We start from the raw sequence: 22,772 nt of genomic DNA, 5'->3' as shown, positions 1-22,772 counted from the left end.
AACAATAAATTTTTGTTAAAATTTTTTATTTGACATTTAGTAATTTTTAGTTTCTTTTTTGTCATTTTTCTAATCTTAATTTAAGTATATATATTAAATGAGCTGAATTGTAATTTTAATCATTTTTTTAGTGACTGTAACTTTTCTACTGGGCCATTGATTGGGCATGTGGCCATGTATTAATTTTTGCAGTCCAGAATTTTCCCGAGCTGGACACTGGGCGGTCCAGTCTTATTGAAACCCGGCCCCGTCAGCCTGTGAGCTCTCTTCTTCGATTTCGACCGGAACAACGGTAGAAAAATGGAAAATTGCATGCGAGTGCCTATGAGACGAACATACTCGCTGAACATCAGTCGTCGTTGCGCCTCATGCGGCTAGCGTTTGTTTCAGCTTTCCCTCCGTCTCTAACGCCGCCGTTTGCTACTCATCGGCGTGTTTGTTGTAGAACTGCCGCCGCCGCACCACACCAAAGGGGGCTGCTATTAATCGGCCCCGTATCGAGCTAAGGAAGCAGGGAGGGATTTCCTTGACAGTTAGTTTGGTCTCTGTGCATTTGTTTGCTCTTTCTCTTGCCTTTTGTCTTGGGAGGTTATGAGGTGATTGAAATCTGGCGGTGTTATTGCTTAGGCTGATTCAAATTTGGGGAAGAAATCAAGCGAAGTTGAGCCCTAGTATATCTCTATTGTCTTTGGTTGGCCTGCAACTCTCTGTATTTTTCCCATGGAGGTCAATCCACCAGAGACCTCTGCTCAACACCAAAAGCCTAAGAGAAAACGAAGCCGGGAAGACCCAGAACTCGAACGGCTGAACTCGTTGTCGTGGAACCCCTCTTTTGTTGAAAATGACGATCCTTTTTCTTTGCTTGTAGGCTCAAATGAACTTGAAGGAGGTTTGAATTTATTTTTAACATTATGTAATTTTTGTTCTGCTTCTGGATAGGTGAAGTATGGGGCATGGGTTTTTCTTCTTTTGGAAGAATTTTCTAAAACTATGGTTTGGTAGAAGCTGAAAGTAAGTTAGAGAAGTTTTGTGCTTTACTAGAGTTCAGACATAAACTAGAGAAGGTGTGGGAACTTTCTGGTGCTGCTAATTATAATCTGAAGTCTATGTACGCACTACAGGCCTTATGTGCAAATAGGGAAAATTTTGTTCTTCAACTGCAAAATTTTATTTTATTTTTTGAAACTTCACTTTTTTTTCCTCGGGAAAATTGCCCATACAGGTTTTCTTTCACTGGAAGAGATTGACGAAGCTGAGTATGGCTTAGAAACTCCTGATCCCAAAAAAGGCAAGAGGAAAAAGAAGTCTAAACATAAAGCAGATTTGAAGAAACAGAAGCTAAGTGAAGTAGAGGGTGCCTGTGATGATGAGGCTGGGACAAATTTGGAAGAAAACAAGGATGAGAGTGTAATGACTGTAAAGAAGGAAAAGAAGAAGAAAAATAAGAAGAAAAAGGAAGCTGCTGGTATGTGCCAGATCGTGTTCAAATTTAATCCTAAATTATGTATATATGCATTCATCCGTCTGTACTTGCGTGTGTCAGTGTGGGCTTGAGCATATTGAGATTGGTTAGACTACTGAAGGGCCCGTTTCCTTTGGTTAATTGGTGGTTTGTTCCAATTGCCATTATTTATCTTCTGTTTTCTGTGTCTTATCAATATTTTCAGTATAGCATACATATAATAAGAGGCCCTTCTAGTTCCTTAATCTTTCCTTATACCGTGAATTTTACCTTGATGCTGGTACCTATCATCCCCATCTACCAACCCTATTTAAGCTTAACTTTTGATATCAGTACATATAGAGGCTCATCACAGACCTTACCAGCGTACGTACTCTTATAATGCTCTTACTGCTAACTAATTTTTTGCCGCCATACTAAGGGTTGGACCCCTCCTCGTGTTCAGAGTGCTGACCAGTAATCCAATAAAATCACTGGCATCTGCTGCCTCATGGTCCTACATGGATGATTCCCTCTGTTCAGAGTTTTGAACAGCCATACCGAATAACATCATTGCCGTCAATTGTCTCATGGCCCTGCATGGCCCTCTCCCCGTGCTATCTCATTTTGCTTCTGCCCAACTTGAAAATCACTAACGAACATGTCTCACATCATTTTAGCGACATTTTTTGGTCAGGTTTTGGTATATCAAGTCTAGTCTGTGTGGAACGAAAAAGAAAAGAAAATAAAAGTTAGTCTTGTAAATGTGAATATATCCCTTTGTGTCCTTAGGCAAAAAGGGAAAAAAAGAGTAAACAATTGCTAGATATTTTTATGCTGTATTTTTTCTGCAAAGAAAATGAACTTTGTTTAGACTAACGGAAGGATGCCATGAGGTAAGGAAGAGGGTTTGAAGTGGCATTTGTCAGAAAAAGGATAGGTTTTTAAATGCTACCTAAAGGGTAAACATTTAAAGGGCTAATTTTACTATTTAAGTTGAGGACAGTGTTTGCAAATAACTGAAGTTGAGGGAATTTGCTTGCATTTTTCTTGATAAATATATCAGTTTTTTTTAAAGGTTTTTTTAGGTGGTGTTCTCACTATCCTTTTGATGAAGGATTCCTGTTATACTTATTAGTTGTTTAGTTTCAGGTTTTGGTTTCTTTTCTTTCTTTATTTCTTTTTTTTTTCCTGCGTGCATGCACGCACCTGTGGAGATTTTACAGTTTTGTTCCGTGTTATCTGGCTATACATATCATCCTAAAAATTTCTGGATGCTAAATATTTTTGCAACATAAGTACTTGGGCAAGAGTAAGCTGTTTCACTAACCACAGCTTGTGCTTCCAGATCAAGTTATTAACGTGAAGGATGACAAAGATGAAGAGGCCATCGACGAAATGGAATTTTATGCATGGAATGAGTTGAGACTTCATCCTCTGCTCATGAAAGCAATTTACAAGCTTGGGTTCAAGGAGCCCACGCCAATACAGAAAGCTTGTATTCCAGCTGCTGCTCATCAAGGGAAGGTTGGTCAAGGTTTCTCTTAAAGGCACCAGGTGAACTTGATTCAAACAATTAGTGTCTATGATATTTATTGTTTGTTCACTTTTGGCAGGATGTTGTTGGGGCTTCTGAGACCGGATCTGGGAAAACGCTTGCTTTTGGTTTGCCCATTTTGCAACGCCTTTTAGAGGAGAGGGAAAAAGCTGCCAGGATGGTTGAACAAAGGGGTGAAGAACCTGACCAATATGCTCCTACTGGCCTTCTAAGGGCTCTTATAATTGCTCCAACCAGGGAACTTGCACTTCAGGTATTTGTCTAGGGTTTTTGTTCAGTTATGTATTTTTAATGTTTGAATGTTAAGTCCTGCACAAATAGATGATGGGGGAACTTGTTTATTTTTAGTAATTAGTGTGTTATGGGGCTAATAATGGGTTTCCTAAGATTTTATGGTTGTTGAATAAACAAATTATCTGACGAAATAATAAGGAATACAAACCTCATGTTTAATGATATTGAAGAAAGAATGCTGCTTGAAATTGAGTATCAGTAAATGACAAATGGGTGGAAGTTACAAAGAAGATGCTAGAGTAATTGAGAAGTGTTTCCAAGTTTTATTCAAACCAAACTTGGCCTTGTACAAAATCTGGCATTGAAATGTGGTTTCTTGGCAAAAACCGACATTTTAAAAATGTCTACTCTATCTTACTTTGTTCTTGGGGTATTTGATTAGAGCAAAATGCTCAAATTGCTAGACTAGGACAATGTTTGTGGCTTTTATTTGGGTTTTGGCTTTGCTTTTTCAAGGGAGTGTCTCTCTTGGATAGGTAGAGAATTAGGCAGCTTGGCTGCATGTTTAAGTTATAGCATCTTTGTAAATACTCTTTGAGATGTTTGGTTTGTTTTGTCCTTGATGAATAAACCTCCAAGACCCAGCTCATTCATCTAAACTTTTTTTTTTTTTGGGGAAAAAAAACGGAAACAAAGTTTCTTATTTTCTATTGGGTTGTTAATTAGTCTTTTGGCTTTGGGGGATACTTATTCTTCCTCAAATAATTTTTTCTTTATATGTATAAATTCCTAAGGAAAAATTTCTATTCTAGCTTAATTCCATGATACAGTATTTTTTGAATCACTAGCTTAAATTTATATTCTATTCTATTCTAGTTCTTTTTAATTTTTCTTTTTTAAACCAAAACACAGAATGATGGAATATTTTAGAATCACTAGGTGCCGAATCTTACCTGGTTCACAACTTCCACATATCTCTTTTGCTTATGTCACGAAATCATATTGCTCTAGAAATAGCTATTAAATAACACGTAAAATTTTTTAAGATAACAGTTAATATTATTTAATTATTTAATATATTAATATAATAAATATTGCAAAAATATTTACTAAATCATATATTTCTCAGATTATTGAGTTCTCAAGCGGATCCTTATAGTTTGGCATGCTTCCTTGTGACCCAAGGGAAATAATTATTCCTAATGATATTATTTGTCAACTTAATTATTCTATGTGTAAATTTGTTTTCAGGTCACTGATCATCTGAAAGCAGTAGCCAAATACATCAATGTTAGGGTGACTCCTATAGTTGGGGGCATTTTAGCAGAAAAACAGGAGAGACTCTTAAAAGCACGGCCTGAGATTGTTGTTGGGACTCCAGGGAGGTTATGGGAACTGATGTCAGCTGGAGAGAAGCATCTAGTTGAGGTAATTGTTAAGAGTGTATATCATGAAGTTTTAGCATGATGGAACTTTTAGTTGTGGAGATTTAATAATTGTTTCAAGGAATAATAGCTTGTTACATAGTTGCCAAGGTGGAAACTAACGTGCAAAAGAAGGTTGAATTGTTCAACAAGAAACTCTCTTATGTTAATGCAAGTCAATTAAAAGTGAAGAGCACAAAAGAGAAAGCCCAGTCATAGGCTGATGGTATTTTTAAACCCACCACGCCATGCAATACATGAGCTACTATTAGGTTGCACATAGTCTGAAGCTTTTAGGTTGAAATGGTTGTTGACGAAAGATGATAAATGAAAAACACAAAAGTGCTTTATGTTGCTCATGTTCAAGCATGTAGCAGGGCCTAATATAAATATTTATGGACAAAAATTTTGATGTTATGTTACCTCAAATCTGGCGCTCACGTCCTTGAGATATTGTTTAAATTGAAACTTAGTTTTTTCACTTTCATGATTTGTTTTTGCAGTTACATTCCTTGTCATTCTTTGTGCTTGATGAGGCTGATCGAATGATACAAAGTGGTCATTTTAAAGAATTGCAATCAATAATTGACATGCTTCCCATGTCCAACACGTCTGGTGTGGATGATCCTCAATCTGCACAACATTGTGTTACAATTTCAAGCTACCAAAGAAAGAAAAGACAAACTCTAGTTTTTTCAGCAACTGTTGCATTATCTGCTGATTTTCGCAAGAAGCTAAAGCGTGCTTCAACAAAACAAAATCAGTCAGTGTTAGATGGATTTAATTCCATTGAAGCCCTGTCCGAACGTGCAGGAATGAGACCCAATGCTGCAGTGATTGATCTCACTAATCCAACAATATTGGCAGCCAAGCTTGAAGAATCATTTATTGAGTAAGTAATCTCATGTCTAAATATAGAATTCCAAGTTTCCGAAATTGCAAATATTATCTTCTGTCTGAAATTTCTTCTGTTGGATTATTGATAACTTTTTATATGACATCAATTATTTGTTGTGGAACACAGATGCAAAGAAGAAGACAAAGATGCGTATCTGTACTATATCTTGACTGTCCATGGACAAGGTCGCACAATAGTATTCTGTACATCAATAGCAGCTTTGCGTCATATCTCTTCTCTACTGCGCATTCTTGACGTTAACGCTGTGACTCTTCATGCTCAAATGCAACAGCGAGCACGTTTAAAGGTTTTGTTTCCTTTCCCTTTTCTCATTCATGGTTTCTTGTGAGTTTTGTTGTGCTGAATTATCTGGATGACTTTCTTGTAAGTTTTATTTTGCTGAATTATCCGAATGAACATAATATATAATTTTCTTTGAGTCTGTCTCTATAACTTTGTGATTTTGGGGGGAGGCAAGGCAATGGGGATTTGGAGGGAGGTGAAGATGAGGGATCAAATCATTCTTCAAGTATCTAAGTTTAAATATCTAGGATCCATTATACAAGAAGATGGGAAAATTGATGGAGACGTTTCTCATAGAATACAAGCTGGCTGGTTATAGTGGAGGAAAGTTACGGGAGTTATTTGCGATAAGAGGGTACCTGAGAAATTTAAAGAAAAATTTTATTGGATTGCTATAAGACTAGCTATGTTGTACGGTAGTGAATGTTGGTCAATAAAGGGTAAACAAGAGCACAAAGTCAGGGTAGCAGCAAAAATGAGGATGTTGAGATGGATGTGTAGTCATACAAGAAAAGATAGGATTCGAAATGAAAATATCAGGGTAAGAGTCGGTGTGGCACCTATCCAAGAGAAAATGATTGAAAATCGCTTAAGATGGTTTGGACATGTGCAGAGAAGGCCATTGGAGGCCCTAGTGAGGAGGGTGGATCAGACAAGATGGAGTCCTATAAAAAGGGGCAGAGGAAGACCGAGAAGAACGCTTAATGAGATCATTGAACGAGACCTCCTAATCAATAACATATCTAAGGATTGGGTTGTTGGCAGAGCATGATGGCGTCGTGTGATTCATGTAGCCGACCCTACCTAGTGGGATAAGGCTTATTGTTGTTGTCTGTCTCTATAACTTCACAATTGTTTATTTTAGCAATATAAAAATATTTGACTTTGATGATTAATGCAATAAATTATCAAATGCCTCCTCTATGTGGATCCACTTGAGCATCAGACCTTAGCAATTGAGGTTATCAAAATTTTGGGATCAATCAATGTCACAAAGCACCTCTGCTAAAGAGGAAAGTTGCAGGTTCTACCCCAATGTGAGAATGGTGTGTGCGTGAGTGGATATGGGTGAGTGGGCTTATAATTGTTCCTTTCCAAAACAAAAGGTATACTTACATAAAAGTCACAAATAAGTCTTATACCATCAAAATTACGTTTAACATGCTTAAGCAAAATTCATCATGAATACTTGTGAGCAAAAGCATGATAGTGAAAAAAGGAATTTTATAGCCCGAGCCAAACTGCACTACCTGTTATATGATCCTCTTTTGCTGTTTCGATATCCCTTGTTGCATCTATGATCTCTTCTTTCAATTGAAGAGATATATGGTACTACATCTTGTCCTATGATATCTCATTGGCTGTCAGCGAATCAGGCTATTGTAGAACAAATTAAAGACAGGCAGGCTGTAAAACTACAGTGTTTATGATGGTTTAGCATTGCCCTTAAATTAACGTCAGTAATGAATTCAAAATGCTAGAAACTTTGTTCTATTATTTTCTAAAATTGTGAATTTGCTTTCGTCAAGTTTCTAATCCATAATATATGATAAGAAAGTCATTCTGTGTTTGGCCATGTCTTACTCACTAAGATGCCCCAAAACAGGAAAATAATCTCAGAAGAATTACTTAAAACTTATGCATTCTGATGGGTACTTAATTGGGATGAGAAACCCTACCCCAAAAGCTAGTTGTTGAGGTGGGAGAACGAACCGACTTAAATATCCTGTTGGGCATCCCATTTTACTCAACGTGGGACTCAGTATCCCATACTACCAAGTGCCCGTCAATTGGCCTCCCATGGAAAGCTGATGCCCCGACGGCTACATTCCATGACACTTCACTCGGCATCTTACCGGTCAAAGCTCTCCATGGGTAGCCCTCTCTGGAACTGCTAACATCCTGGCTCTCATATCGATTGATGGTTACCTAAGTAAGATGAGGAACCCTACCCCAAAAGCTGGCTATTGAGATGAGAGAATCAACACCCTAAAATACCCTATCAAGCGTCCCATTCTGCTTAACATGGGACTTGGTATCCCATAGTCGGCTGTGCTGGTTATAATGTGAAGTCAATAATTAAAATAACAATCACACATAGTCATAAAGTTAAGGTGATAGATGGTTAGCTAACATGATATTTGACAGAACCAACGGTATAGCATGGAAATTAGATTTGATGGTTCAGAGCATGGAAGGTTGAGATGATTTACATAGAATGCATATAGAACAAGGTATGATTGCAAAAGATACTGTCTCTGCTGTAAAGGATACACTTCTCAGATTGTATAGTAAGGAGTTGAAAAATATCAGGTTGTTATGTAATACCCAACTCTTAATTAAACTTTTATCATTAAATGTACCATCTTGGTAGACAATTAATGAACAATTTGATATTGTCTCTGCTGTGATACTTGCAAATATGAATCAAATTTCAAACGTATAATCCCGCTTCAATGTTCTACTAATCAATTCAGTAGCCTCGAACAAAAGGGTGACTCTTCCGATATTTACCCCACTTATATAGGATTCTTTTGAATGAGTAGTTATATCATGTTTAATACAAGTTATGTGCACTCAACATGAACATGCATTCTTTTTGAAGTTGTGTGCGTTTCATAGTATACCTACGTTCTTCCCTGTATTGATTAGTTGTGTTCATGTAAGCCTTAAAATATGAGTAAAGTATGGTCATTCTCACATGATGATGCTACTAATATCACAGCCAATGGGATTCACAGCCGTCACTCAAGATTATCTTTAGCATTTGTCCCCTTCCCTCTCAGATCCCTTGAACAATGTTTTTGGTTTACCTCATCGTGACATGCATGACTTCTAAGTTCTTCTCTTATTTAATGCAGGCCATTGATCGCTTTCGTGAAGATGAAAGTGGCATACTTGTTGCTACTGATGTTGCAGCAAGGGGTCTTGATATTCCTGGTGTTAGAGCGGTTGTCCACTATCAGCTTCCCCATTCGGCAGATGTAAGTCAATATCAGGCTTCTTTCACCCTTGGTTATATACACGCACCGGAAAGCCACTTGTGCATTGCATGAATTTCAAGGAAAGAGAGCTGAAAATTTAAAATAAATCTATGAAATAAGAGAAGCATTACACGCAGCCCAAAAACTAAAATGGTTCATAGATGACTTGTCAACAGTAAAAACTCTTCTAGAATCGTATGTTTATAATATGTTTGTTTTATCATCTGAAAGTTATTTCCTATCTTTAGGTTTATGTGCATAGAAGTGGAAGAACAGCTAGGGCTTCGGCTGAAGGATGCAGCATTGCTTTGATCTCACCAAAAGATACATCAAAGTTTGCTTCATTGTGCAAGTCCTTTTCCAAGGTTTTTTTTTTTTTTGGCTAATCCCCAGAAATACAAAGTTGTACTATTCTAATCCTCTAAATTTGAGAATCTTAGTTGAAATAGTATTTGAACCTCTGCTAATCTTTTGATAATAGCACTGTGTTATTAGGTTCTTAAGAGTTAGTTGATCCATGTATCTGGTATACGAGAGTTCACTGGACTTGCTGCAAAGTTGAAACGAACAAGTTCTGGATATTTTTTTGCTTGATCTGGACTTGATGAATCACTTACATTTCTACTTCTTGTTTGACATATATAGGACACTTTTAAGCGATTTCCTTTAGAAAATTCATTCATGCCGGAAGTTCTGAAGCGATTATCCATTGCCCGTCAAATAGACAAAATAATACGAAAGGATTCACAGGTAAATAGATTCACTTGTTTGCACCAATGGAGTGCTAATGGCTGACTTTTGAAGCATTATTCAATTTATGGGTACATATGATTGTTGGGATCATTTCCTATCCTTTCCACTTCAAATGAACCAATAAATAAAGCTTATCATTTAATCATGCCACACATTGCATATAATCAGGTGAGGCCTTGCGTCTGCGGCCCAGGGACCTGTGCCCCATCATTCAAAAGCTTTTTCTTGTTAATTATAATTTTATACATAAATGTTTTATTGCTTGTTGTAGAATTTTAATATATGATACCTTGCCAAATCCATATCCTGCCTTTTTCCCCCCCAAATCCGTGCACTGGTTTAGGTATAATTTTGCATCCTGCACAATGACTGTATAATTTTCTTTTCACTTCACATTTTGCTTCAAGTCTTCAACCTTTTTTTCTTTCCTCTTGCTAGATATGTAAAGTTTTATATGCCAATGCACTTTTTACTCTGTATATTTTAGGAAAAAGCTCAGAAAAGCTGGTTTGAGCGGAATGCTGAGTCAGTGGAGTTAGTTGTGGAAAATTATGACAGTGAGGAGGAAAGGGTGAAGAAATATAGGCAAATGAAAGCCAGCTCTACTCAGTTGAAGAAGCTGCAGCAGGTCTGGTTCTTAGTAATTTTCCATCTTGAACTGGTTTGGCCGCCACTTTCTTTCCCCCCATGTTTCCCCTCAGGTAAAATTTCCTCTGACTGTTAACTCTTCCCTAAATGAACCATTGCAGGAACTCAAAGCACTTCTTTCTCGCCCCTTACAGTCAAAACAATTTTCACACCGATATTTAGCAGGGGTATTACACTGTAGACCTTCATCTTATCTTATATGTCTTTTCAAATCTACAAAATTCTAAAACATATATTCTCTTTGCAGGGGGGGATCACACCTCTGATGCAGGAACAGTTCCAACAATTAGCCAGACAAAAGCAAGGAAGTGCAGGAGTAACTGGCAAGGGAAAATTGGTTGTGATTGGTCAAGATTGTGTAGAAGCTCTTCAAGCTTTGCGGAATGCTGGTGAGGAGGTAGACTTTTGCACCATTTCCTATAAGCCTAATATTTATGATATTTTAGCTTGTGACAATACAATCAGCCCTAAAACTGAGACTGGAACAAAATAATGATATAATTTGGTTTTTAGATGGGGTCATATAAAGTTATCATGTCAAAAGTGTATTTTGACTTTCAACTAGAGTGCGTGTATAATTTGTGTTTTTTCTTGAGTAGTTTAATCTGCATAAATCCTGTAAATTATGTCAGGATCTGTCCAGAAAGTCCTTGCTTTTGGGGTTTCATTTCTTTCATGGCGTCCTTTATCGTCTTGATTTGAGAATGGAGAAGTTGAAATATGATTTTGTTATGTGATGATATACTATATTGTGTGAAAGAACTTGAGAATTCCTTGAGTATCAAATGAAATTTGGTTTATATCTTTCAATATCTTCATTTGTTTTTTTTTTTTTTTCCTACTTTCTTCTCACAGGTGCGCATGGCCGTCAAAGACACAGGAAAGAGGATGGAGAATTTGAAACGAAAGAGGAAAGACGAGAAAAAACGTAATGTCGTTTGATGATTATTTTAGTTTTCTCATAGCCACCCCAATTGTGCTTTTTTGGTTTATTCTGACTGAGGATGTTGGTTTTGCTGAATTATCTGATAAACTATGGTCATTTCAGGTTTGCGTGATCAGCGAAGGAAGCAAAAGAGAAAGATGAAAAATGGAGAATGAATCGAATTTGAATATTTGTGTCTTCCATTGAGATGTTGCAGTGAAAAGGTTCAGAGAAGCTTCACCACTGAGTTTGCAACAATGGTGGACTGCTCAAGCCCTCACGACGCCAGCCTCAAAAAAATTCTTCACAAGTTGAAGTTATCCTCTAGTACGAACGCTAGAGTTTATACCTGTACCATTTTTGTTAGCCCCTTAGTTACAGTCGAGTTTTGATATATAGAAAGATGGTTGTGTCCATGTAAATTTAATCAATCTTTTCTATTATTGTCGGTTTTGATTTTTTTTTAATTTTTTTAATTTTAAAATATTAATTTATAATTTCAGAAGACATAAGTGACCAATTTTATGGTGCCTCTATTTCATTTCTTTCTGGGAAATGAGTTTTATTTTTTTATCTCATTTCACAGGGAAACATCAGTAAAAGAAGCCAATAAGTAGTTTCATTTTTTTATATAAAAATCTATAATGACCTACCCTTATCCTATGTACGATTATTAGCTCTCTATTGAAATTTTTCTCACATAGACATGTCTTATTCAATGAAAATTGTACTTAACCTTCCTAGTAAGATTAATCTAAAAAATTATTAACATTATTGCCAATAAATTTGAATCCAAAATATTTTTCCTTAACTGCATGTAGCTTCAAATTATAAAGCAGCTTTTTTGCCTTCAAATCATAAATCATTTTACTCGCTAAATTGTTTCTCCATATTTGACATATCTCGTAATGAATTAAATTGTAAATCCAAGTTTGCATGTAAAAAGTACATCCTACTTGTCTGAAATTTACCCCAACAAAAAGAATAATCAATCTTACATCGGAAATTGATATTCTGTAACATTCTCACATGGATTACTCTTTTTCTTTGTTTTAATGGTTACAAAGACAGATTACTCTTTGACGCCTATTTTCTCTTTTGTGTGAAACCTTCGCAAAAAATGTATGGTAAGCTTATTCCATTTTTCAGGTTGCTATAGTCTTTGAAAACAATTCATATTTATTATTTTTAAATAATTTTAACATTTTTTTTAAATCACACCATTTGGTTATTTGCATGATTGGATCTTATAATAAGAAATGTAGGAATATACAAGTTCCTATATTTTTACCTGATTTTTAATAAAATTTGTATAGTTTTTTCATTTTATCAATTCTTTATGGTATTATCTGTTTTTAATTAGGTTCTTGCAAATTTTTTTTTTTCATGTTCTTCTAGTTTTTCACATAATTTTTTTATTAGGTCACAGGTTTTTAAGGGCTGAGTAAAAACCATGCCAATACGAGAGGACTTAGGCCCCGTTTCTCCTATAAACACGTTTCACGTAAATCGAGACAAAACTCATCTCACATACTTGTCTCGTATTCTGTAAATCACTATTAAAAAGTAGTTTATAAGATACTTATAATTTGTTCCAAACGATTCCTTAATGAGAAAGAAGAACTAGATGATATTTTTTTTAGTGTACTTTATTTGCCTTCTCCATATTTTTTTGGGTGAATTTTTCTGTCTACATTGATCTGCTTTATATCGAAAAGAATATAAAGGACATGATAAAGTCTGACATGACATCCCACCTGCACTCCGACTGGGGAAGACGATTAAGGAGGTGTTTGGGTGTCATCCCAAACCATGGTTTGGGAAAAATTTACCCAAACACCCATAAAAAATCAATAACCATGGTTTTAGGTTAAAACTATGATTTGGCCTAAAAATCATGGTTTTGTGAGAAGCATTTTTTATCTGCTTCTGGAAAAAAAGTGGGAGACTGTCAGCTGGTTCTAGGGAGAAGGATTTTGACCAGACATATATACCCTTCGGTCCTTCACTGTTCAGAGGTAGTATATTGTCTTCGGTCCTTCATTGTTCGAGGTAGCATATTTTTTTTTTGGGACCAAAAAAGAGGTAGTACGTTGTTATTTATTGTTTTTTTAGCTTTTTTTTACCAGAAAATATTTAAAGCAAATTAATATTTTTCTGTTAGAAAAAAATAATCATTTTTTATAAACATATTTAATCTTATAATTTATAAATATATATACACATATTAATTATTTATTAATTATATTATCTTATATATTATTAATTATGTTAGTAAAAATTATTTTATTAACAATTTTATTCCTTCAAATTAAAATATATTATAAAATCTATCCCTGATATAATTATCATATTAACTTATGCCCTTTTTAGTAATTTGTACATGTAAAAAGTGCTTCTAGTAACAACTATTCAAACACTTTCACTTCTCAGAATTACTTTTTTACAAAATCGATTCTTCACAAAATCTATTATTCCCAGAATCTATTCTCCAGAAGTTATTCTCCAAATTATGGTTTGGTTTTATCCAAATACCCCCTAATTTAACATTTACCAATGACCTATAATTAAAGAGGCCCTATTGCCAAATCACACTGCCTCTCACAGCTACACATAATTGGGTGTGTTTTTTTTTTGACCAGCCATAATTGGGTCTTTTTAAACATTAAAAGGGTGTTTGGCAATACGATGAAACCATAGTTTTGAGATTAAACCATGGTTTTGGTCTCAAATTTGCTAAACAGGAAGAAAAATTAACAAATGGCGGTTTCAAGCCAGAATCATGGTTTTGGACTCAAAATCATGGTTTCAAGAAAAGTGATCTATTTTGCTTCTGGTTTAAATTAGAGAGTATGATTATGCCTGTCAAAGTAGATCTCAACGATAATATGACTTTAACACCCCTCAATTATTTTTTTATAAACATATTTAATCTTATATTTTATAAATATATACACATATTAATTAATTATTAATTATATTATCTTATGTATTATTAATTATGTTGGTAAAAAATATATTATTAACAATTTTATTCCTTCAAATTAAAATATATCATAAAATTTATCTTTTATGTAATTATCATATTAACTTATGCCATTTTTAGTAATTTGTACATATAAAAAGTACTTCTGATAACAATTATCCAAACACTCTCACTTCTCAGAATCAATTTTTTATAAAATCTATTCTTCATAAAATTTATTTTTTCAAGAATCTATTCTCCAAAAGCTATTTCCAAATCATGGTTTGGTTTCATCCAATCACCCCCTAAAGTTAGGGATTCAATTCATGATTGTATATATGGAGAGGGCCTTATAATTAATATTAAAATTTCTTTTAAAAAAATCTATAATGCGAGGAGGGAATTGAATACCAGTACCAGCAGTGGATGTACTGAGTCCAACCAAAAAAAAGCCACTAACAATATAAATTATAAGGAAATGCTTAAAAATTTAAAAGTCTTGGGGACTAAAATACAAATAAGCACAAAATACAAGGACTATAAACTAATTGTTCCCGCATATATAAACTAAACCCACACAGAAGGAAGGCTAAGCAGAAGAGTGAACTGTGTTCAGATCGATCAGTAAGAAAATGAGTTGGTTCGACAGCATCAAAAAATGGTTCGAGAGCACCAAGGATTGGTTAGGGGAAATCTTTGAAACCGCCGGGAAAAACGACGTCGTTAAGAAATATGCTGTGATCGCAGGAATAGTTCTTGCTGTTGTTGTTGCTGTTGTGTGTTTGTACAAATGTTGTATGTGTTGTTGTGGATGTATGTGCGGAAGAAGAAGAAGAGGAAGAACCATGAAAGCTCCTGGTCGGGATGGCTTGCTCATACACAGAGACCCCTTTGAAAGAAACCCTAGAGGCTACTTTCAAAGCCTGCGCAACAAAGAGCCATGGATCGATGAGCTAGTATAGATCTGGATCATCATGCACCTTAAAGTTCTCAAATACATGCATGCTAGGTTGTCTTGTTTTGAGGTTTCTTTGGCTGTTGATCTGGGTTTTATATATGTCTTTTTGGGAAATATGGAATCATGATCTGGTTAGTTGATCTAACATCTCTGCTTATGTACGTTTCTTGTTTGATGATCTATATAATATCATCAGTTCATATATAAATGTCTTTTTATTTCTCCAAAATCAGTTGATTATTTGATTCTGGTTCTGCATAATAATAGTAGGAGGCTGGTGGGGCTGGTTCTTCTGTTTATGTTGTTTAAGACATGGGTTCATCTTGATAATTTTTGTAACATCTGGTTCCAAATGCTGAGGCAAAAAAAAACAGGAATTATAATTTTTATTTAAAATGAATTTTTAACATTAGTGGAAAATTGAACTAGTAAAGTCAAGATTTGTATAGAAAATTGATGCTTCATACGGCACTTGATGGTGATTGGTTTTATTAGATAAAGAAGAGGGAATAAATGAGTAGACAAAATTGGTGGTTCGTACAATTGAGGTTGAAAAAAAAAGATCCACAGTACTATTTTTAAAATAATAAAAAGGACATTAAAATGATGGAATCTGGAAATTTGGCCACTAGCCCAAGTATCAATGTTCCACGTGTCAGGTTGGAAATCTGGCCCCCCATATAATTATTCGGAATTTTGGCCCAAAAAAATATAATTATTCGGAACAAGAAATTTTTTTACATAATTGAACCAAATCATCATCGTCATCGACTATCGAGTTGTTGCAACAAAAAACAAAAAAGTTATCGACTGTCGGGTTAAATTTTATATAATATTTTATGTTTAGGTTAATTTGTCGTTGAAAGAAAATAAATCATCCCAGTTTGTAAGAATGTTTTTTTTTGGTGTCATACTTTGTAAGAAGAAATTGAAAGGACTGATATTTAATATTGAATTTTTTTTATGAAGTACTTTTAACCTCCTCAAGAGAAACAAGAAGATACTATTAACTCATTAACTATGTTTAAAAATAAAAATTTCAAAATTTTATTCATATCAAAACACATGTTTTAATGAAAAGGAATTAAATTGAAAAAACAATAAATTTTAAAAAGGAGCAATACTAAAAAATATAATAAATAATTTTTATGATTTTTCATGATGTCCGAAAACTGCCAGTTATAAAATAAAGAGAATAGGAATTATAGATAGACTATGTGACGACGCTAAACAGGCTTTTAACATTTTGAACGCATTTTAACATTTCCACCTTGTTCATAATTTTCTTTGACGTAATTAATAGGTTTTTTTTTCCACGTATTTTCATTTTTCAGTGGAAATTCTCCTTTTCTTTAAAAAAAAAAATTGGGAGGGATAAGATTCTTAACATAGAAGGCACTAAAGGCAATTATGTCATGTTCACATGACTTAGGAAGGGAGGATTCCAAGATGGGAAAGTATAAAGGGAAATCAACAAAACATCCCAAGAAAATAATAGAAGGAGACTGAGTATGTGACAAAATAAAAATTTAATTACTAAAAAATCTTAATAACAAGTGAGTAATATAAATTAAACTAAAGTATATATTTAGTTTGGTTTCTTAATTTAAAAAAATATGTTTTTAGTCTTTTAATCCCAAAATTTTTAGTCTTAAATGATAATTTTTTGTAACAATCATGGTTATTTTGAATATTAAATTTAATATGTTAGCATTTAGTAATATTTATCAGCATCCAAACACTTAATATCATCATTTTTTGTTAACAGTTTTAAAGTTAGAGAACTAAAAATTTACTTTTTAAAGTTAAAGGATCAAAATAAAATCTTATACAAAATTAAAAGACTAAAAGTATACTTTAACTTATAAATTAATTGTTATTTTTCATACATATGTTGTTATTGAATTCTTTTCAGCTATTAATAGATTTTTGAGTGATTAAATCTCTTTTTTGAAACCTGACATTAATTCCCAATAATACAATGAATAGTGAATATAAAAAATGATACCAAAATTTTTCTTGTACCCCAAGAATAAAAGGAGGAAGAGAGTGGGAGGACCTGTCACCAACAATAGAAGATTGACACGTCATATAAGCTAGCCAGTTGGTCCTCGAGAAGCCGAAAGCAATTTCTTTTGTTTTTTGGGCAAAAAAGCAAAAGGCTATTTCTTTTCTTTTTTTTTTTTGTGGGCCACAGAAGCAAAAGGCAATTTCCACGAACCCCTACCCAGTACCCACACATTATTTATCACCACCTGTACGAGAGTTGATTAATTTTTAAAAAAAGAAAGCTAAATAATAATATAATTATGACATATGTTATATGATGTTTTTTGAAATACATGTATTTATGATAAAATTATATATCAATTTATAAATTAAACAGATTAGTTTAAAAAAAATGATAAATATAGGTATTTAAAGTATTACCAGTCCTTAATATAAGATTAATTTGAGAAAATTAAAAAAAAACTAAAACAATGACTTGATTACAATATATACTACACGATCTTTTTAAAATATTCATGTATATCATTATTATATATCAATTTATAAGATAGAAAATTAATTTTAATAAATAATAAATATAAATATTTAAAGCAATTTATTTAGCTCTTTAACCTTTTTGAGCTAGTCACTTAGATATAATATTTAGACTTGGAGGTAATATTCATAGACACACACCAATACCGAGCTCTTTGAGCAGCAAAACAAGGGTAAGTACCGTTGTTGTGTCTGAAATGTAAAAGAAGATTAAATAGTTTTGAGAATGGTGGAGCAGTCGAAGCTGCAACTTGAACAGAGAGTGATTTGCCACCGCTTCTTCTTCTTCTAATTCTGAGCTCGGAAAACCCATGAAAGCTTCTGGCATCATGTACAGGGACAACTTTAAAGAAAGCCCTAAAATAGACTTGAATGATCATCCTGTGATGAATTACTACCTCCAAATTCCAGTTCTGAATATAAGAGCCGGACAAAGAGTTTATTTTGATTCTAAATATAATATCTCAATCCATTTTGCTTTTTAAATTTTTAATGTCTTAATTTACCCAAATGTCCTTATTTATTACACATATTAAGGGGTTTCCAAATTGTTGGTAGTTATAATGAACATGATTGAAGATGATAATTTAGAAAATCAAGATATATGTATTATAAATAACTAAATTGATTAATTTTCTTAATATTTAAGACTCCAAAAACAATATATACTGTCTCAGTTTTAATTATAATATATCGTTTATAGTTTATAAAATAATATCTTATAATGAAGACAAAAGATAGTAGTAAATAAGGTAAATGTAAATTATTTTCTTGTTCTGGTTTCTAATCCATAATATATGATAAGAAAGTCATTCTATGTTTGGCTATGTCCTACTCACTAAGAAGCCCCAAAACAAGAAAATAATCTCAGAAGAATTACTTAAAACTTAGGCGTTCTGATGGGTACCTAGCCGGGATGAAGAACCCTACCCCAAAAGCTAGTTGTTGAGGTGGGAGAACCAACCCACTTAAATACCCTGTTGAGCATCCCATTTTACTCGGCCGCTACATTCCACAATGCTTCACTCGGCATCTTACCAGTCAAAACTTTCTATGGGTAGTCCTCTCCGAAACCGCTAACATCCTGACTCTCATATCAATTGATGGTTACCTAACTGAGATGAGGAATCCTACCCAAAGAACTAGCCGTTGAGATGCTCCATCAACACCCTAAAATACTCCATTGAGCATCCCATTCTGCTCAATGCGAGACTTGGTATCCTATAGTCGGCTGTGCTGGTTGTAATGCGAAGTCAATAATTAAAATAACAATCACCCATAGTCATAAAGTTAAGGTGATAGATGGTTAGCTAACATGGTATTTGACAGAACCAACGGTATAGCATAGAAATTAGATTCGATAGTTCAGAGCTTGGAAGGTTGAGATGATTTACATAGAATGCATATAGAACAAGGCATGATTGCAAAAGATATTGTCTCTGCTGTAAAGGATACACTTCTCAGATTTTATTGTAAGGAGTTGAAAAATATCAGGTTGTTATGTAATGCCCAAACTCTTAATTAAATTTGCATCTTAAATGTATCATCTTGGTAGACGATTAATGAACAATTTGATATTGTCTCTGATGTGATACTTGCTAATATGATTCAAATTTCAAACATATAATTCCGCTTCAATGTTCAACTAATCAATTCAGTAGCCTCGAAGAAGAGGGTGACTCTTCCGATGTTCACCCCACTTATATAGGATTCTTTTAAATGAGTGTTTAATACAAGTTATGTGCCCTCAACATGGGCATGCATTCTTTTTAAAGTTGTGTGCGTTTCATAGTATACCTACGTTCTTCCCTGCAATGATTAGTTGTGTTCATGTGCAATCCTTAAAAGATGAGTAAAGTATGGTCATTCTTACATCATGATGCCACTAATACCACAGCCAACGGGACTCACAGTTGTCACTCAAGATTGTCTTTAGCATTTGTCCCCTTCCCGCTCAGATCCCTTGAACAATGTTTTTGGTTTACCTCATCGTGACACGCATGACTTCTAAGTTCTTCTCTTATTTAATGCAGGCCATTGATCGTTTTTGTGAAGATGAAAGTGGCATACTTGTTGCTACTGATGTTGCAGCAAGGGGTCTTGATATTCCTGGTGTTAGAGCGGTTGTCCACTATCAGCTTCCACATTCGGCAGATGTAAGTCAATATCAGGCTTCTTTCACCCTTGGTTATATACACGCACCAGAAAGCCACTTGTGCATTGCATGAATTTCAAGGAAAGAGAGCAATGACTGTATAATTTTATACATAAATGTTTTATTTATTCTTGTAGAATTTTAATATATGATACCTTGCCAAATCCATATCCTGTCTTTTTCCCCCCAAATCCCTGCACTGGTTTAGCTATAATTTTGCATACTGCACAATGACTGTATAATTTTCTCTTCACTTCACATTTTGCTTCATGTCTTCAACCTTTTTTTCTTTCCTCTTGCTAGATATGTAAATTTTTATATGCCAATGCACTTTTTACTCTGTATATTTTAGGAAAAAGCTCAGAAAAGCTGGTTTGAGCGGAATGCCGAATCAGTGGAGTTAGTTGTGGAAAATTATGACAGTGAGGAGGAAAGGGTGAAGAAATATAGGCAAATGAAAGCGAGCTCTACTCAGTTGAAGAAGCTGCAGCAGGTCTGGTTCTTAGTAATTTTCCATCTTGAACTGATGTGGCCGCCACTTTCTTTCCCCACTATGTTTCCCCTCAGGTGAAATTTCCTCTGACTGTTAACTCTTCCCCAAATGAACCATTGCAGGAGATCAAAGCGCTTCTTTCTCGCCCCTTACAGTCAAAACAATTTTCACACCGATATTTAGCAGGGGTATTACACTGTAGACCTTCATCTTATCTTATATCTCTTTTCAAATCTACAAAATTCTAAAACATATATTCTCTTTCCAGGGGGGGATCACACCTCTGATGCAGGAACAGTTCCAACAATTAGCCCGACAAAAGCAAGGAAGTGCAGGAGTAACTGGCAAGGGAAAATTGGTTGTGATTGGTCAAGATTGTGTAGAAGCTCTTCAAGCTTTGCGGAATGCTGGTGAAGAGGTAGAATTTTCCACCATTTCCTATAAGCCTAATATTTATGATATATTTAGCTTGTGACAATACAATCAGCCCTAAAACTGAGACTGGAACAAAATAATGATATAATTTGGTTTTTAGATGGGGTCATATAAAGTTATCATGTCAAAAGTGGAACAAAATAATGATATAATTTGGTTTTTAGATGGGGTCATATAAAGTTATCATGTCAAAAGTGTGTTTTGACTTTCAACTAGAGTGCATGTGTAATTTGTGTTTTTTCTTGGTTAGTTTAATCTGCATAAATCATGTAAATTATGCCTGTTTAAGAATCTGTCCAGGAAGTCCATGCATTTGGGGTTTCATTTCTTACATGGCGTCCTTTATCGTCTTGATTTGAGAATGGAGAAGTTGAAATATGATGTTGCTATTTGATGAAAATAGTATAATATATTATATTGTGGGAAAGAACTTGAGAATTCATTGAGTATTAAATGAAATTTTGCTTTTTTGGTTTGTTCTGATTGAGGATGTCCGTTTTGCTGAATTATCTGATAAACCATGGTCATTTCAGGTTTGCGTGATCAGCGAAGGAAGCAAAAGAGAACGATGAAAAATGGAGAATGAATCGAATTTGAATATTTGTGTCTTCCATTGAGATGTTGCAGCGAAAAGGTTCAGAGAAGGTTCACCACTGAGTTTGCAACAGCGGTGGACTGCTCAAGCCCTCACAACGCCAGCCTAAAAAAATTCTTCACAAGTTATCCTCTAGTATGAACGCTAGAGTTTATCCCTTTGCCATTTTTGTTAGCCCCTTAGTTACATTCGAGTTTTGACATATGGAAAGATGGCTGTGTCCATGTAAATTTAATCAATCTTTTCTATTATTGTCGGTTTTGCTTTTTTTTATTTTATTTAAAATATTAGTTTATAATTTCAGAAGACATAAGAGACCAATTTTATGGTGCCTCTATTTCATTTCTTTCTGGTAAATGGGTTTTATTATTTTATCCCATTGCACAGTGAAACATCAGTAGTAGAAGCCAATAAATAGAGTTTCATTTTTTTATATAAAAATCTATGATGACCTGTCCCTATCCTATGTACAATTATTAGCTCTCTATTGAAATTTTTCTCACATAGACATGTCTTATTCAATGAAAATTGTACTTAACCTTCCTAGTAAGTTTAATATAAAAAATCTATAATGGGAGAAGGGAATTAAATACCATTACCGGCGGTGGATGTATTGAGTTCAATCCAAAAAAAGCCACTAACAATATATATTGTAAGGAAATGCTTAAAAATTTTAAAAGTCTTGGGGACTAAAATACAAGGACTATAAAATTAATTTCTCGCGCATATATAAACCCACGCAGAAAGAACGCTAAGGAGAAGAGTGAACTGTGTTGAGATCGATCGGTAAGAAAATGAGTTGGTTCGATAGCATCAAAAAATGGTTCGAGAGCACCATGGATTGGTTCGGAGAAATCTTTGAAATCGCCGGGAAAAACGACGTCGTTAAGAAATATGCTGTGATCGCAGGAATAGTTCTTGCTGCTGTTGTTGCTGTTGTGTGTTTGTACAAATGTTGTATGTGTTGTTGTGGATGTATGTGCGGAAGAAGAAGAAGAGGAAGAACCATGAAAGCTCCTGGCCGGGATGGCTTGCTCATACACAGAGACCCCTTTGAAAGAAACCCTAGAGGCTACTTTCAAAGCCTGCGTAACAAAGAGCCATGGTACGATGAGCTAGTGTAGATCTGGATATCTTGCACCTTACACTACAAAAAAACATTGAATCACTGACGGAATTACCGACGGAATCCATTCTGTCGCAAATATCCGTCGAAAAACTGTGGAAAATTCCGTCAAAAATTACCGACGGAATTTTTCCGTCGGTAAAAAAGTTTTCCGACGGAATTTGCCACGGAATTCCGTCAGAAATTACCGACGGAATTTTTCCGTCGGTAAAACAGTTTTCCGACGGAATTTGCCACGGAAAAATTCCGTCGGTAAGTTCCGTCGCTAAATTTACCCACAAAAGTTTGGACGGATTTTTGACTGAAATTACTGACGGAATATTGTCTGTGGCT

At 34.6% G+C, this 22,772-nt stretch overlaps 1 protein-coding gene across 2 annotated transcripts; it reads left to right on the top strand.

Annotated features, from left to right (window-relative positions):
* Positions 1 to 298: 298 nt before the first annotated feature.
* On the top strand, positions 299 to 21,564 carry LOC114758603 (DEAD-box ATP-dependent RNA helicase 13). 2 transcript variants are annotated; one of them, XM_028947655.1, is made up of 16 exons: positions 300 to 541; positions 628 to 889; positions 1,223 to 1,465; positions 2,790 to 2,968; positions 3,058 to 3,252; positions 4,485 to 4,661; positions 5,161 to 5,549; positions 5,682 to 5,862; positions 8,720 to 8,842; positions 9,091 to 9,207; positions 9,488 to 9,592; positions 10,083 to 10,223; positions 10,345 to 10,410; positions 10,491 to 10,640; positions 11,099 to 11,171; positions 11,292 to 11,739. In XM_028947655.1, exons 2-16 carry the CDS (start codon positions 721 to 723, stop codon positions 11,342 to 11,344), a joined length of 2,361 nt encoding a protein of 786 aa, XP_028803488.1. In that variant the 5' UTR covers positions 300 to 541; positions 628 to 720; the 3' UTR covers positions 11,345 to 11,739. The 2 variants fall into 2 exon arrangements, with proteins under 2 accessions (XP_028803489.1, XP_028803488.1); XM_028947656.1 differs by lacking the exon at positions 11,292 to 11,739 and adding an exon at positions 21,252 to 21,564 and having other exon boundaries at positions 299 to 889.
* Positions 21,565 to 22,772: the final 1,208 nt, after the last annotated feature.

Source organism: Neltuma alba, unplaced genomic scaffold, assembly GCF_004799145.2.
Source record: "Neltuma alba isolate B1F8T4 unplaced genomic scaffold, ASM479914v2 tig00010740_pilon, whole genome shotgun sequence".
In the NCBI taxonomy this organism is placed as follows: Eukaryota; Viridiplantae; Streptophyta; class Magnoliopsida; order Fabales; family Fabaceae; genus Neltuma; species Neltuma alba.
The sequence above is the reverse complement of the archived record's forward strand: the minus strand, read 5'-3'. Positions and strand labels throughout refer to the sequence as shown.

Excerpts from the sequence above, each read along its gene's own strand:
- LOC114758603 (XM_028947656.1), top strand. The coding sequence starts at position 721 with ATGGAGGTCAATCCACCAGAGACCTCTGCTCAACACCAAAAGCCTAAG. Across the intron at positions 8,843-9,090 it reads AGCTTCCCCATTCGGCAGAT|GTTTATGTGCATAGAAGTGG; the intron begins GTAAGTCAATAT and ends TCCTATCTTTAG. Across the intron at positions 11,172-21,251 it reads GAGGAAAGACGAGAAAAAAC|GTTTGCGTGATCAGCGAAGG; the intron begins GTAATGTCGTTT and ends TGGTCATTTCAG.